This window comes from Mauremys reevesii, linkage group 9 (genome assembly GCF_016161935.1).
Source record: "Mauremys reevesii isolate NIE-2019 linkage group 9, ASM1616193v1, whole genome shotgun sequence".
Classification (NCBI taxonomy): Eukaryota; Metazoa; Chordata; order Testudines; family Geoemydidae; genus Mauremys; species Mauremys reevesii.
This window is the reverse complement of record NC_052631.1, coordinates 92,978,686-92,996,193: the sequence shown is the minus strand read 5'-3', so window position 1 is coordinate 92,996,193 and position 17,508 is coordinate 92,978,686. Positions and strand designations below refer to the sequence as shown.

At 42.2% G+C, this 17,508-nt stretch overlaps 1 protein-coding gene across 7 annotated transcripts in view; it reads left to right on the top strand.

The window, feature by feature from the left end:
• MTMR1 (myotubularin related protein 1) overlaps positions 1–17,508 on the top strand; it is a 56,429-nt gene that overhangs the window by 23,485 nt on the left and 15,436 nt on the right. For all 7 annotated transcript variants that reach the window (XM_039487807.1, XM_039487806.1, XM_039487804.1 and 4 more), the window contains 5 exons: positions 799–987; positions 1,806–1,991; positions 7,378–7,584; positions 8,607–8,699; positions 16,846–16,959. In XM_039487807.1, the coding sequence (XP_039343741.1) occupies positions 799–987; positions 1,806–1,991; positions 7,378–7,584; positions 8,607–8,699; positions 16,846–16,959 (789 nt within the window). The remainder of the gene's footprint in view (positions 1–798; positions 988–1,805; positions 1,992–7,377; positions 7,585–8,606; positions 8,700–16,845; positions 16,960–17,508) is intronic.

Here is a 17,508-nt window from a genome sequence, read left to right as displayed (position 1 = left end):
TGCATCTTATAAGAGATGATCCGAAATGCCTTCAGGGTTTTTAAAGGCTTCTGAGACAGCTATTCTGCTCCCTTCTAGAAGAGAGAGAGTATAAAATGTATAGAAATACAGTTACTGGTTTTGGAGCTGGAGGAAATTTTTTAAAAATTAATGAAGATAGTAATTGCAGGGTTAGTGTAATTGCCAAGTGGCTTACTGATCTGTAATGAACTTTAGTTCAAAGATAGCGTCCGACACTAGTGAGGAACTGAAAGTATCAGGTTGTGCTCCCCCTTGCACCCATGGTGAGTGAGGTTTGGGGGTGAGGTGGAATGTGTGTTGTATCACTCTGACACCACATCGTGGGCTTCCTGAGAATGGCAATGTGTTCTTAGTAGAGATTATCCTACTCAGATGCTCATATAGAGGGCTGTAAATGCAGCCATATTATGCATGGGGAAGGTAAACTTAGAGAAGAAATGACAACCCCAAGAGGGAGAAAGAAAGAGAGGAATTTTAACGTGATGTCCATAAGGTATGAGTCATCTTGCAGTAGTTCCTGCCTGGGGCAGGAAGGAACGAGATACGTTCATGCTTCACTGCATAGACCTCCATACGGAAGTAGCTTCCCGTTCTCCCCACCAGAAAACCCTCTTACTTTCTTTGGGCTTAAATACAGTATGTTGAAAGTAAAATTTAAGGCTGTTCTCTCTCCAACTGGGAAGTTGTACCATGAGTTATTATGACTGACCAATTGCTCTAAGGAATGTTAATTTGATGCTGGTGCACTATCCTGAAACTAACTTTTTTTAAATGCAGGTGTTATCTTGGATTCACCCTGAGAGCCAGGCAACTATAACGCGCTGCAGCCAGCCACTGGTAGGCCCGAATGACAAACGTTGCAAAGAAGATGAAAAATACTTACAAACAATAATGGATGCCAATGCTCAGTCGCACAAGCTTATCATCTTTGATGCCAGACAAAACAGTGTGGCTGATACAAACAAGGTAGGTTGTCATTATTGTTAAAATGGAGATTACTTTGCCCATGTACTGAGAAATAAACGTTATTCTTATATTTTCCATAAAAGTTCGCTTCTTGTAATAAAGTAATACATGTGTAAGCACTTTGATAGTATCAAAGCATTCTATCAGTGTTAACTAATTCTTGCAACAGCTCTGTGAATTATTGCTATCTCCAGTTTAAAGTTGTGTGGAGACTGAGGCAGAGAGATTGACTTGATTGTAGTCACAAGTGTTGTCAGAGCCAAGATTTGAACTTATCGGTTCCTAGCTTCTTGTCCTGTACTGTAAGAAAATCCTTCTGTTGGGATAGTAACTTATTGAAGACGTACTGCAATGGCCTGGACATGTACCAATTGAGTTTATTACAGTTTGAGTCAGTTTTGTAACTAGAAGAAAGCTGTAGGAAGTAGAGATGTGCTGGTAATGATTGTGGTGGGAAGAGTGGGAAAAAGCCTACATGGAATCCCCAGATCTATTTCTTATGTATATGGCACCAATTACTGAAGTAACTGTGCACTGAAATAGTGTATTTACAAATAAATAGGGGTAGGAGTAGGAACGCAGTAGTCCAAATTAACCTTAACCAGGTGCTTCAGAGGGAATGAACAGAACAGGCAGTCATCAAGTGATCCATCCCCTATCGTCCACTTCCAGCTTCTGGGAGTAGTTAAACCTCAGTTTTTATTTTTCTTAAAATGTGTTTTCGTTTGTTCTAAAATAACTGCCTCTAAAACTCTCTAGAAAGCAAAAATATCCCTCAGGACCTTATCAGAAACTCTCTCTAAAATTTTAAATGACAGGCAAAAGGTGGAGGATATGAAAGTGAAAGTGCCTACCCAAATGCTGAGCTGGTCTTTCTGGAAATACATAACATACATGTGATGAGAGAATCATTGCGGAAGCTGAAAGAAATAGTTTATCCTGCGATTGATGAGGCCCGGTGGTTGTCCAATGTGGATTCAACACACTGGTTGGAATACATAAGGGTAAGAGACTACAGATGTTAAAGACATTGCATGCTTTTTGCTTTTTAAAGCAATGTATTTGCTTGAATGTCAATAAACCGCACTAGAAATCCTTTCTCTGTGTTTATCGTGTCTTTGGTCAGGATAATCCTAAAAAGTAACCCTTTTTACAAGTTTTATTTAGAACACAATATTTCAGATTAGATGGAATATAAATTTATGCCATACTGTGTATTGTGTATTTCATACTGTAGGTATTAGGAAGTAATCAGTTAAATCCTGATAGTGTAGGATCACATTCGGTTCTTAGTTTTCTTGAGAGTGTGAATGTTGGCCAGGATACCAGGATTATCCCTGCTTTTTGGAACACTGCCATGGGAAATTCAAATTCCACTTGGACAACTACCAGAGGGACCTCATTTTTAAACACAGCAGCCCTCCTCATCCTTCTATGCCATTAATTAAGCATTTGTGGACATGCATATTTCAGTGGGCCTGACTTCAATGGAAGATGGATTGGTCCCTGTTACCATGTGGATTACAGTCTCCTTTTATTATTTAACACTGCATTAAAATAAGTCAGTCCATATCATGTTTAATTTTACTAAGTGTTTTATTAACCTCAAAGAAGCTTTAGAATGGATTTCTCTACTATTTTCCTTTCTTTTTGGTGGTAAATATTGATGGACTGGCATTTAATGTGGAATTTGCCTTATACAACTTCAAATCAAATGTGACTAATGCAAAGCATCTTTGGGTTGTGAACAAAATTAATCATATAATCTTAGCTCTGGTAATTCAGCTTAACTGCTACAGAGAAGCCAGCAGAGGGAGCAAAAATGTAAAATAAATATTTGCTATTTTGGGAAGAACTTAACTTTCTTATTTAGTTTAAAATCTTCCATTCCTATCAAACTATTAAATATTCACAGTCCAAAAGCCTTTTTCCATCCAAATTGATCAATTTGGTGCTTAAGTTTGACTGTCCATTTAAAAAAAGAACTTGCTGTGGACCAGATAATCCCATCTCACTCCCATTAACGGCAGTGGGAGCTCTCTGCTTGAATAGGATGGCAAGATTGGACCCTAAAATCTCAATTTCATAGTTAAGTTTAGATTAGTACCCTGAGAATTCTCAGACTGAAGAAGATGGTAGCGGTTGACATATGTTTAGCTCTGTTTAAAAAAAATCCTGTCTGAATACAGCCTGTGGATGATAATCACAATTTTTCAACTTATTTGGTGCTGACTCAGACTGCAGCTCTCAAATTGCAGCTTGATTGTAAGAGACTTTGGTTATGTCTACACTTAAAATGCTACAGTGGCACAGCTGCAGCAGTTCAGTGTAGACACTAAGGGCTCATCTGTACATATAGTGGTGAAGCTGTATCAGTGCCGCTGTAGCGCTTTAGTGAAGATGCTACTACGCTGATAGGAGAGGTGGTAGCTATGTCAACAGGAAAAGCTCCCCCTTCAACATAGTGTTGTCTACACCGTGAGTTCGGTCGGTATAACTACCTTGCTCAGGGGTGTGGATTTTTCACACCCCTGAGTGATGTAGCTATACCAGTGTAAGTTTGTATTGGCCTCACTATAGCAAGCGAAGGGGTTCTCCCATCTATGTAGTTAATCCACCTCCCTGAGAGGCAGTAGCTAGGTCAGTGGAAGAATTCTTCAGTCGACCTAGCACTGTCTACACTAGGGGTTAGATTGGCACAACTCTCTCTCTTAGGGATGTGGCTTTTTCATACCCCTGAGAGACCTAGCTATGCCAATGTAAGTTTTCAATGTAGACCAGCCATTTGTGGTTTTCAGCTACCACAGTGATAGGTAAGTTAAAAATACTGAAAGAGAAGTTAACATGAAAAGTATTTTATGGAAAAAATAATTTTTAGTTTCTTTAAAATTTTTACAAATGAACTATTTGTCCAAAGTGGAACAAAATGCCCCACCTCATTCCACAAGGGGTTGCTAAACTAATACCTAGCTTTTGTTCCTTCTCCCATTTTCTATTCACTGCCTGCATCTACTCTTTCCCCAGCTGTGTTTTCTGCAGTAATGCTTGGCTGGCATGAGTACCATTCTCAGTGATCTTTCTAGGACATAGAGTGCTGCTATACTTGTGTCACATGAATTGTCTTTTTTCCATTCCTTTTCAAAGATCCAACAACATAATATTTTTGTAATATTTATAATTTTTCAGTGCAGTAACGCATTGTCTGTGGCTTAATAAACATGTGAGAGTTGTAGGACTAACCAGCTCAAATTGCAAGCCCTGTAATTTACTAACACAAGCTTTAACATTGATCTGCAGTAGTTGCATCCTTGCATCCTTCAGTTTACCCATAAAAGAACAAAATCTATGTAGCTTTGGCCTGGTCTACACTACGCGTTTAAACGGGTTTTAGGAGCATTAAACCGATTTAACGCTACACCCGTCCACACTAAGAGGCCCTTTATATCGATATAAAGGGCTCTTTAAACCGGTTTCTGTACTCTTCCCTAACGAGAGGAGTAGCGCTAATATCGGTATTACCATATCGGATTAGGGTTAGTGTGGCCACAAATCGACGGTATTGGCCTCCGGGTTGTATCCCACAGTGCACCACTGACCGCTCTGGACAGCAATCTGAACTCGGATGCAGTGGCCAGGTAGACAGGAAAAGCCCCGCGAACTTTTGAATATCATTTCCTGTTTGCCCAGCGTGGAGCTCCGATCAGCACGGGTGGCGATGCAGTCCGAAATCAAAATCCAAAAAGAGCTCCAGCATGGACCGTACGGATGTGATCGCTGTATGGGCAGGCAAATCTGTTCTATCAGAGCTCCGTTACAGAAGACGAAATTCCAAAGCATTTTTAAAAAATCTCCAGACAGAGGCCACAGCAGGGACTCAGCACGCTGCTGCGTGACAAACGTAACGGAAAGCCAAAGAATCAAATGGACGCTCATGGAGGGAGGGAGGGGGGACTGAGGACTCAAGCTATCCCACAGTTCCTGCAGTCTCCGAAAAGCATTTGCATTCTTGGCTGAGCTCCCAATGCCTGTAGTGTCAAACACATTGTCCGCGGTGGTTCAGGGCATAGCTCGTCAATTTACCCCCCTCACCCACCCCCAGAAGTAAAAGGGAAAAAAATCCTCTCTTGACTCTTTTAAATGTCACCCTATGTTTACTGAATGCTGCTGATAGATGCGATGCTACGGCAGCATCCTCGCCCCCCCCTTATGGGTGGCTGATGGTACAATATGGCTGATATTCATCGTCATCATCAGCCTTGTGGCAGATGGTGCAGTACAATAGGACTGGTATCCATCCTCATCATCAGCCCGTGAGTGCTCCTGGCTGGCCTCTGGTGAGGTCGGCTGGGGGCGCCTGGGTAAAAAAATCCTTATCATTCCCAGTAGATGGTACAGAACGGCTGGTAACCATCTGAAAAGAAAAGATTCTGTTCTGCCTGGACTATCATAGCAGCAGGATGCTGGGCTCCTCTCCCCCACACTGCTTAATGTCCTGTCTGGACTATCATAGCAGCTGGAGGCTGCCTTCCCCTCATTTTATCTCACTAACAAGTCTCTGTTTCTTATTCCTGCATTCTTTATTACTTTATCACACAAATGTGGGGACACTGCAATGGTAGCCCAGGAAGGCTGTGGGAGGAGGGAATCAATAGGTGGAGTTGTTGCAGGGGCACCCCCTCTGAATGGCATGCAGCTCATCATTTCTGCGGGATCTGACACGGAGCAGCTGTGCTCTCTGGTTCTCTGATACACTGGTTCTGTAGTACACTTGCCCCATATTCTAGGCAGGACTGATTCTATTTTTAGATACCATAAAGGAGGGATTGACTCAGGGAGTCATTTCCATTTTTGTCTTTTGCGCCCCCGGCCGATCTCAGCCAGGTGCACCTATGACAGCAGCAGATGGTACAGCACAAAAGGACTGGTAACCGTCATCTCCTTGCCAATTTACAGTGGCATGGTAGATGGTACAGAACGGCTGATAACCATCTCTGCTATCATGCAAAAGCAAATGAATGCTGCTGTGTAGCGCTGCTGAATCGCCTCTGTCAGCGGCATCTGGTATACATACGGTGACAGTGACAAGAGGCAAAACAGGCTCCATGGTTGCCATGCTATGGCGTCTGCCAGGGCAATCCAGGGAAAAAGGGCGCGAAATGATTGTCTGCCGTTGCTTTCCCGGAGGAAGGAGTGACTGACGACATTTACCCAGAATCACCCGCGACAATGATTTTTGCCCCATCAGGCACTGGGATCTCAACCCAGAATTCCAAGGGGCGGAGGAGACTGCGGGAACTATGGGACAGCTATGGAATAGCTACCCACAGTGCAACGCTCCAGAAATCGATGCTAGCCTCGGACCGTGGACGCACACCACCGAATTAATGTGCTTAGTGTGGCCGCGTGCACTCGATTTTATACAATCTGTTTTACTAAACCGGTTTATGTAAAATCGGAATAATCCCGTAGTGTAGACGTACCCTTTGTCTCAGAAGCCTGAATGGCTTTCAAGACTGTGTCCTGTGCATGCACAGTTGCTCCAGTGGCTGCAGGCTTTCCAGCTTTGGAAGTGTCTTTGCACGCCTTGGAAGAGAAAGATGTCAAATGTCTCATTAGATTGTCTTTACTGATGTCAGAGTTGGCTTTGCTGATGTCCGAATCCAAAGTCTGGAGCCCTTCCAATGGCTGTAGTTCTAGATGTTTCTCACATAGCTGTCAGTGCTTTCAGGAATCACGTGGTGGACACAAATATGTGCCGGAGAGAATACTCCAAGTTAAACAATTGAAGAGCCGCCAAACATGACTGAGGAAATCAATAGAAGGACTTTCATTGGAAAAAAAATAAGTGTAATGCTCACATGAATTGCTACCGTCTTGTGCCACTCTGACTTCTGAACCAAGTTATTACTAGTAGAAATAAAGGCCTATTCCCTATATGAACATCCTGTGTACCTCGTGCACCAATGAATCAGGGCAAATGATCAGCTCAGCAGCACATCCCTTTTCTTGTCTGGGCTGCCCAGTAACCTTACTATAGGTTTGATTAGCTTCACTCCGCCCTGTACTTACTGGTTGAAAACTGAATGCTGAGGAAGAAAGATTATAATAGTTTGCGGGATAACTGAATTTATTAAAAGGAGTGATCTTATTCTGTAGTCTTGAGTAATGTTTCTACTGAATAGTATAAAGTATATCTGAATGTTTTCTTTATGAACAGATTTTAGGAGATTCTAATGTTAATTTAGAGTATATTTGGACACATAATCGGGTTTGAATTCTAATTTTAAAATATAACATAACATTCTAGGACTGAATGGAATAACAAGTCTTTACTACAAAGTGTTGGCTTGATGTGACATTTTAACATGCTGCTTTCTTGTTTTTTAAAAGACGCTTCTTGCTGGAGCAGTAAGAATTGCTGATAAAATTGAATCTGGTAAAACATCAGTTGTTGTACACTGCAGTGATGGCTGGGATCGTACAGCCCAGCTCACCTCTTTAGCCATGCTCATGTTGGACAGCTATTACAGGACTATCAAAGGATTTGAAGCTCTTATAGAAAAAGAGTGGATAAGTTTTGGACATAGGTTTGCAATGGTAAGTTGAAAGAATTAATAAAAAAAAATCTCCTTCAAAGCTCTTTTTTTTTTGGGGGGGGTCAGGTGGCTTGTCCCTGTATTTTGCAACATTTAGAATAATGTTCCGGCAGTATGTGAAGAAAGAGAAATATGATTGATTTAGTGTTCTGTTGATGTGAAAATGCTGTGTGTGAAATATTAATACACAATTGTCTAATATAAAGTTTACAAGAGGGACAGAGTTTGAAGCCAGTAGCACAAGACAAATATCGAGACATTTCTGGAGGAGGGGAGGATTGCAGAGCATGGTGAAAAACGTACATGAACAGATCTTACTTGGGGAAAATGAAAAGGAGAAAGCTATGGCTATCATGTAGGTAAAAATCACGGAAGTCGTCATCCCACTTCACAGCCACAGTGTTTAAAGAAAGGAAAAAAAATAGCTTGAGCTGGAATATTAAAAGATTGTGGTGCTGTATGTGGCCTTCTGAACTGGAACTGTAGCAGTAGTAACATTTGGTTATGGCGAGTGGGTATGGAATAGTCATAGTTTCCGCACAGTCCTAGTAACTACCTTTCAGTTAAAGTTAGTTGATTCAGCATAATAATACACCAGATTTCCTAAATCCATTCCCCCGTGGAAATGAAGTGGAGGATATATCTCCTGCAGTTCTGAACTATTTATTCTTTCCACTTATGCAGGAAGAAGCAGATGTCCTATGCTGAGTCTTTGAATCAACAAGTGCATTTGGTGGTTTAGTGGGATGTCCACTTTAAAAATAAGTTTAATGTCGCTCAGACCATTGGAAAATAGGTGGATTTTGTGGACTGGGTGCTCTTCCTATTCTGCCAGACTATAGGACTATATTTGTGAATCAGTTCTGGTGGGGGGTTTTAGTTATAGGAAGGGTGGAGTTTAGCTTGAAGGAAAGGTGTGCTGATCACAGTCCTTTAAGAACCTGCCTAAGATATTTGCAGAACTTGCGTTATTGGTTGCTGCTTTAAATGGACTTGACTGAAATGAAAGCATCTGTTTTTCAGCGAGTAGGCCATGGAGTCGATGACCATGCTGATGCAGACAGGTCTCCCATTTTCCTACAGTTCCTTGATTGTGTTTGGCAAATGACGAAGCAGGTAAGAAAATTTAATAGGCTGTTCATGGGCTGTTCAGCCTTTTTATTGAAATGCTGATCCATGCAAGCGGCCATATTTTCCTTAAATGTGCATAATCTTAAATGTTGGTTAAAGAATTTTAACTGTGGGTAGTCTACTGCATACACTCTAAGAAGAACAAACCCATTATTTCATGCACCGTTAGTACTACTTGTTCATCTAGAAGAGATGTGAGATGGGCTAGTGTAGAAATACTGATGTGAAGCCAATGGCCAGGCATTTCTTTGTGTTCTGAATAGACTGTTTAATGTGCATTTCTGCAGACTGAAGCGCTGAGTTATCTCAAAGCATTTTAAATTGAAAAATGAGTAAGATTAATGGCTCTTGCTTTTTTTAACCCATCCTGCTTAAAGTTTAGTTTTCCCAGTGGTTAGAAACAGATGTGACTAGACCACCGTGTATTATGTAAGGTCTTGCAAGCAGAGCATTCAGTTTACTAGTAAGCAGAGATGCAATTCTGTGAATTGTGGTTAAAGTGAAAACTAATATAGAGTCAAATGGCTTTTTACCCAGCTGTTTTTAACCTAACTAAAATAAGCAGTGATGGCAAATTCAAAAGTTAGATTTTCTTTAAATAAATAAATATGCACAGTGGCCTACCCTGACAGTTCAGTGAAAGTAGGTTTTCTTCTAGAATCTCTCTTTCTCAGAATTCTTTGATTAAATGAGTGAGAAGTAAAAGCAAAGTACCTTTGTTTCTGTTTCACCAGTGCAGTCAGTGTATGTTCACAAGAGATTATCTGTATTTTAAAAATGGCACAAATACAATCTGATTGTGGATCAGGGAGGACCTACTTTTCTAATTGTCTCAAAAACATGCTTGCATACTTAAAATGTGTGTAGTAGTATTTCCTAATTTACATATACTCCAATATTTATCTGTTGAAATATGCTTTCCTCCTTCCACCACTAGCTTTACATCACAACTGGGAGAAGGTCCTTTTTGAGGGGGGTAGTACTTAGAATATCAAAATGTTACGGTCCTCACAAAATGTTACAGGTGCATTATCTTGAAGGCCCATCACAGGCCTAGTTTTCCTCTTACTTACACTTCCATGGGAAATAAACTTAATTACAGATTAGAATTTCATGTAGGATCTTCCATTCTTCTATACTACTGAGTTTGACTGGAGCTGCTAAATCAAGTTGTCCAAACTAAGGCCTTGCTTCCAAGTAAATTTAAAACGTTTGACCCCTGAAGCATAGTCAGGGCCGGCTCCAGACCCCAGCGTGCCAAGCAGGCGCGTGGGGCGGCATTTTACCGGCAGGGCGGCATTTGGCTCCAGCGGACCTCCCGCAGTCATGCCTGCGGGAGGTCCACCGGAGCCCCGGGACGAGCGGACCTGCCGCAGACATGACTGCGGAGGGTCCCCTCTTCCCGCGGCTCCGCACGAGCTCCCGCAGGCATGACTGCGGCGGGTGCGCTGGTCCCGCGGCTTGGACGGAGGTCCCGCAGGCGTGCCTGCGGATGCTCCACCGGTGCCGCGGGACCACTGGACGGTCCGCAGGCACTTCTGCCCCGGCCGTGGGACCGGGGAAGGGCGACGCGAGCGGCGCGGTGCACCGCCCTGCTTGGGGCGGCGGATTTTCTAGAGCCGCCCCTGAGCATAGTAGACATCTGCCTCTCTTTCCTCCTGCAATAATACTCTACAAAGAAACTGTTCCTGCAAGACCACCTTCTGCAACATATGATGGGGGGTGTAGCAGGAGAATAAGGTGGAATAAAGAGCTTTCTATCCCAGGAGCCCTCCTCCCCATCCCTTGTCCCCCAAATGCTCCATTCCAATCCTGCTTATCTTTTTTAAAAGGTTTCTTGTAAATTCGTTGGTATCAAAGTTTCATAAAATATTTTAAGACTTCCTGCTAGAGAATTTCCCACTCTTTGTATACACGTATATTTCGGTATTTATATTGTGATAGACCCAGGCCAGTTGGGTATAGCAGAAGGCAGATATACTAGCCACTGGATTAAGAGTGTTCTGTTCCCTGACTGACCAGAGCAGGGGCTGCTCCAGGCTAATGAGAACACCTGACTCTAATTAACCTGCAAAGAGTCAGGTGAGGCCATTAAGTTAATATGACCACCTGACTCTAATTAAGGCCCTGCTGATACTATAAAAAGGGCTCACTCCAGTCAGGCAGGGGAGAGCCAGGGAGCCAGAGGAGAGGAAGTGCGGCTGAAGGGCTGGTTAATGAAGACACCCCCAAACCATCGTTAAGGGAGCCCTAAGGTAAGGGTGAAGAAGGGAGAAGCAGGAGAGCTGTGGGGAAGTGGCCCAGGGAAATGTAGCAACTCTGGCAGTGAAACGTTGGCTGCCAACAGCTGCTACCATTAGGCTCCCTGGGCTGGAACCCGGAGTAGAGGGTGGGCCCGGGTTCCCCCCAACCCACCACTACAGGAACATCTCCTAGGAGGGGAAGTCAGGCCCCTGTCAGGACAGGAGGCTAAACTGTTCTGAAATAAGCTCCCACAGAGACTGTGGGAGTTCTCTCACCAACCTCCTTGCAGGCCTATGATGAAAAGGGCTCAGTAGACTGTAACCCTGGCCCTAGAGAGAGAAGGGCTACGTGGAGGGTCACAGTGAGCCACTGAGGCTAGCGTAAACCGCCTAGAAGCGCGGGACCCACGGGAGCAAGGTCAGAGCTCTGCCACAATATGCTATTGCAGTATGGTCGGAAAAACATTTAAAACTTTGTCTCTGCTCTGAGGAAAGCCAAGAGCCAAGTACCCAGCAGAAAAAAACTCAGTTCTAAACATCTGGAAGGAACAAAAATCCTTCAGGGAGACAGTTAATTTAGAACAACCTTCTCTATTTTTGTGATCTCCCTTGCTGCCTCCTATTTTTTTGCTATAAACTGTTTAGTTCTCCTCTAGTAAAAGGACTGTGCAACAGTTTTCAAATTTACATCTATGCAAAATCTGAATCCAGACTGAATTCTGAAGTTCTTGAACAGCCACAGCACTGAAAAAATATTAAGGTTATAACAGGCAAAAATTAACATAAAATGGTCTTATTCCCATATTTTTCCATTCTAGCAGACTGCAGCACGTACATTTTTGAAACATGCACTTTTGGTGAGCTGAGAGAATTCCTAATTTTCCAGTAAGATATGAATTCCTGAATAGCTCCAGAATCTTAACAATGAACCTCAATCCTTAGCAGCTATACATTTTTCTGTGTTTTCCTAGCCTTGATGACACACACATAGAGTAATGTAGAACTTGAGATAAATGATGCTGGCTCTTAATAAAGAACATATGCTATAAGTGAGGGGTTCTCAACCTTTTTCTTTCCGAGGCCCCCCCCACAACACGCTATAAAAACTCCACGGCCCACCTATGCTACAAAAACTGTTTTTCTGCAGATAAAAGCCAGGGCCAGTGCTAGGGTGTAGCAAGCAGGGCAATTGCCTGGGGCCTGATGTCACAGGGGAGTCCGCACCACAGAGGACCCTGCAAAGCTCAGTTGCTCAGGCTTCGGCTTCAGTCCCAAGTGGCAGGGAGGTGAGGCTTCAGCCTCCATGGGTCAGTGGAGCTCCTGGACTCCAGCCCCCACAGGGATCAAGGGCTTTAGCCCTGGGTCCTAGCGAGTCTGACACCATCCCTGCTTGGCGGAACCCCAGAAACCAATTCACAGACCCCGGTTAAGAACTGCTGCTTTAAGTGATTCTAATAATCATGGCTGACACAAACTTTAAATCGTAAAGTCCTCCTGTAATCTGTAGTAGTCAGGGCCGGCTCCAGGCACCAATGTAGGAAGCAGGTGCTTGGGGTGGCCAGTTCAAAGGGGCGGCACTCCGTCCAGTATCGGGGCAGTACATCCGTGTCTTTGGCAGCAAGTCCCTCATTCCCTCTCTTCCTCTTTAAGCTGCCGCCAAACTGCCGCCGAAGAAGCAGTGTGATTTAGCTGCCGCCAAAGTGCCACCGCTAGTCTTTTTTTTGCCACTTGGGGTGGCAGAAAAGCTGGAGCTGGCCCTGGTAGTAGTTCAGGGGAGATGAAACAACTAATACTATGAAGTAGCCTATAAATCTGCTTGGAATCACTGCAGTTCCAGTAATATCATGCCACGTCTAATATTCAGCAGCCCAAATATAAGCAAAATACATTCAAGTGGGTGTGAAGATAATGTTACCCTTATGTGGTAACAACCAGGACTTGTCTCTAGCCAGAGATGCACTTTTCATTAATCTTAACAATGTACTCTCTTGGGATGTACAGTGCTCAAGCAGATTGTCTCAGTCCACTTCCAGGAGAGTGAGAACTAAATCAGTTAGTGTTCCAGCTTAAAATATTACTGCAGTGCAGGGCAGGCCTATTAATCACAACATTTAACAGCAAGCTTCTTTTGTGGGCTTCAGAATCAACTTCGATTCAGCATCATCAGTCACCTTAAATTGAGAAATGTTCTGTAGCTTTCTTCACATGGCTCACTTACTGAAATAAATAATGAAGTCCAACAGCACCAGATGACAGATTCTAATGGACTGGATATTTTCTCAGAATTAGTGGGTTGGTGGGAAATGAAATTTTCACTTGGGGAATTTTTCCATCTGAATCCTCAAGCAGACACTAATGAGCTTGGAAATTGAGAGGAAAGAATTTGTAGGTCCAGTGATTTTTCAGCAACAGTAATAGAAGCTTTACAGTCTAGGTACACCAGCTTTCCAGCAGAGATGGGGTTCTATCCAGAGTTGGGGTTTCAATAGTACTATCACTTTATAAATAATTAGTCACAGTGCCATCACTGGCATATGGAATTTTGAATATGCTTCACTGGATCTTCCTAGCTGCCATGTCAGTATTCATCTGATTAGTATGGACCCATCACAGCTTAGAACCCTTATGTGACAGGGCTCATTAAATGCTTTCAGTTAAAGAGAATCCCTTCAGGGGATGCTTTGTCTTGAAAGCTGTTTCTGATATTTCACTTTGAACCTTTGCATGCTATCTTTATTCATCTGTGTCTCGCTGCTGCTATGGGACGGTGGAGACTAGGTGGGTTCAGGGAACGTGTGGATTTTATTCATACCTCAGTTTTTCCAGACCAGTTTACTTGAGCTTTTTTAAGTTTCTACACAATATTTTCTACACAACACAGCCCTATCACTAACATGGTTAAATGGAGCTAGGATCTTAATTCCATTTGTTTAAAGGCAAAGCATTTATTAAAATCCAGGGACTTCTGTTATTTATAAACCTAAATGATCCATGTCATCCAACTCCTCACTTTCAAAATAAAAAAAAATCCTTTATAAATCATAGATAAGGCTGAGAGAGTCTTTTTGGATCATTTGGTTCATGCCCAGTCACAATTGCTGGATTAGTCCTCTGAGCTAAATCCATAAGTGAGTAACAGACTTTGTAATTGAACTAACTCTTGAGTCACCCGGTGCAGAGGTGTTAAATCATAGGATCATAGTAATGTAGAGCTGGAAGGGACCTCAAGAGGCCATCAAGTCCAGCCCCATGCACTGGGGCAGGATAAGGAAACCGAGACCATCCCTGACAGGTGTCTGTCCAACCTGCTCTTAAAACCTGCAACGATGATGATTCCACAACCTCTCTTGGAAGCTGATTCCAGAACTTAATTACCTTTCTAGTTAGAAAGCTTTTCCTAATATCTAATCTAAATCATAGGACCCTGAACTTCAGAAAAGCATACTTAGACTCCCTTAGGGAACTGATGGGCAGGATGCCCTGGGAGGCTAATATGAGGGGGCAAGGAATCCAGGAGAGCTGGCTGTATTTTAAAGCCTTATTGAGGGCATTTACTACCCCCGATCTAAGTCACTAATGAAAATATTGAATAGTACGAAACCCAGGGCTGACCCTGCGATACCCCACTAGATTTGCCCTCCCTGTTTGATACTGAACCATTGACAATTACTCTTTGAGTATGGTCTTTCGATCAGTTTTGCACCCACCTTCTAGTAATTTAATCTGGGCCCCATTTCCCTGGTTTACTTAAGAGAATGTTGAGGGACTCCGTTGAAAGCCTTACTAAAATCAAGATATATCACCTCTACTGCTTCCCCGGATCCACTAGGCCACCAACCATGTCAAAGAAGCAAATTAGGTTAGTATGGCATGATTTGTTCTTGACAAATCTATTTTGGCTATTCCTTATAACCCTATTATTCTCTAAATACTTACAAACTGATTGTTTAATAATTTGTTCCAATATCTTTCCGGGTACCAATGTTAGGCTGACTGGTCTATAATTACCCAGGTCCCCGTTCTCCTTTTTAAAGATAGGTACTACATTTGCCCTCTTTAGTCCTTTGGGAACTCATCCATCCTTAATAAATTCTTGAAGGTATTTGCTAACGGTTCCAAGATTGGTTCAGTTAGTTCCTTAGATACCCTAGGATGAATTCCATCAGGCCCTGCTGACCTGAATATATCTAACGTATCTAAATATTTTTTAACTTGTTCTTTCCCTATTTTGGTTTGCGTTCCTTCACCCTAGTTGTTAATATTAATTGTGTTGAGTATCTGGTCACCACCTTTGTAGTAAAGACTGAAGCAAAATGGGCATTAAACACTCAGCCTTCTTGATTTTATTGGCATTCCTTCCCTGCTAAGTAGAGGACCTACACTTCTTTTTGTCTTTCTCCTGCTCCTAATGTACTTATAGAACTACTTCTTATTGCCTTTGTCAGCCCTTGCTAGGTGTAACTCATGTTGTGCCCTAGCCTTTCTGATTTTGTCCCTACATGCTCGTGCTGCTCTTTTGTACTTCTTAGCAATTTGCCCAGGTTTCCACTTTTTGTAGGATTCCTTTTTGATTTTCAGGTCATTACAGAGCTCCTGATGGAGCCATATTTTGGCCTCTTACTATTCTTCCTGTCTTTTCTTTGCATCGGGATAGTTTATAGTTGCGCCTTTAAAATGTTTTTCTTTGAAACAAAAAGGAAAAGAAACTTAGAATGTTGCTTGCTCCATGTCTTAAATACTCACTTCAGCTTCCTGCACAGTATGAATCTAGAAAGCTACCATTTGAGACTCTGCAATGACTTCTCATTATTGAGGTGCTGCTTTTTTCATAGAAGAGTACTCCACTCTTTTAAAATTGTTTCTTCTCCTGTTTAAAAAGTATTTTCCTTTCTCTGTAACTATTTGAGTCAATCCCCATACTATCTAGGGGCAGAATTACTTTGTCCTATGGACGGGGCAGTTGTGGACAGTCACAGAATACTTAATCTGATTATTGAGAGAATCCTTTCTCATTTGAATGAGCACCAGCCTTTATAGTTTTATTTATTAATTCTTTCAATTTGTAGGGCTCCTAAAATTGCCGGTGTCTTGGATTTTTATTTCATAATTGTTAAACTTTTTGTAATTTTACTATATATATATATATATGGTTGTAGGTACTTTAAAACCTCTAGTTAGTTATGAAGAAAGTATGTAATGGTGAGTATTGGCATAATATTTCTTTCATTCCAGATGTGAGGGATTTACATTTTAATATGAAAAGGAAGATGGATTAGAGGATTATTCTACATAGTGGATAATAAAGTCAAGGGGAGAATTAGGGGACAATGTAAACTGGGTGGAACAAGAAGGAAGTGTTTTTAAATACATATTTACTGTTTAACATATTGTACATGCAATAATCTTCACTATTCAATTTATTGTACATTAGTTTAGTAAATAAAGCTCTTAAATGCTAAAAGTGGGGTTTTTTAAAGATGGCATTCTATAACAAAGCAAATAACTTTATACTATGTTTGCAGGACACTGCCAGTCAGGGCTTCTTAGTCCTGTTGCTGGGTGTCACTGCTAATGTTAGCAGATCACTCCATATTTCTGTTTCAATTTACCTGTTAGAACAATGGATGTAATACTTGCTTACTTAGGAATATTAGTAAAGTGTCATTAGATTTGCAATGAAAAGCACTATATAAGTACAATAGAGATTATCAAAATTGCTTATCATTTCTAAAAATAGTCAATAGTTGTAAAACCCACTTTTTCCAAAAAATTATCCTTTTCTTGTGAATGTCTTGGTTGTTACCTTATTTATAAGGCTGCTTCTCTTTACTATGGATAATAAAAGTTTAAAATAACTTTAATACATAAAAATCTATATTTTTTTAAAGTTTCCTGCAGCCTTTGAATTCAATGAACTGTTTCTGATCACCATTTTGGATCACCTTTATAGTTGTCTTTTTGGGACTTTTTTATACAACTGTGAACAAGAGCGATTGAAAGAGGTAAGTTCTACAGTTGCTTCTGTTTGACATGTTGATTTCATTCAGAGGTGCTTAGAGTACGAGACAGAAGAACATTTGAGCCTGTGTTTTAGTGGAATTTATTGTCATCTAAGCCTCTAGAGCTGGCCTGGAAATGAATTTAATGTTATAGCTATATGAGAAGTATGTTCCAAACATCCCCATAACCAGATGAAGGGCCACTCCACAACATCGTTGAATTAAAACATTTTTCTAATTATGTTAGGCTCAGGGGCGGCTCCAGCCCCCAGCATGCCAAGCGCGTGCTTGGGGCGACAAGCCGCAGGGGGCGCTCTGCCGGCGCCATGAGGGGAGCAGGCAGGCCGCCTTTGGCGGCTTGCCTGCGGAGGGTCCGCTGGTCCCGCAGCACCCTGCGGGAGGTCTGCCGAAGCCACAGGACCAGCGGACCCTCTGTGCGTGGGGCGGCAAAATGCCTAGAGCCGCCCCTGGTTAGGCTCTACACCTTCCACCTCATTGTAGATCATGAACTGACGTTCCAGATGATGTCCCAGCCCGCGCACAAACCTCTAA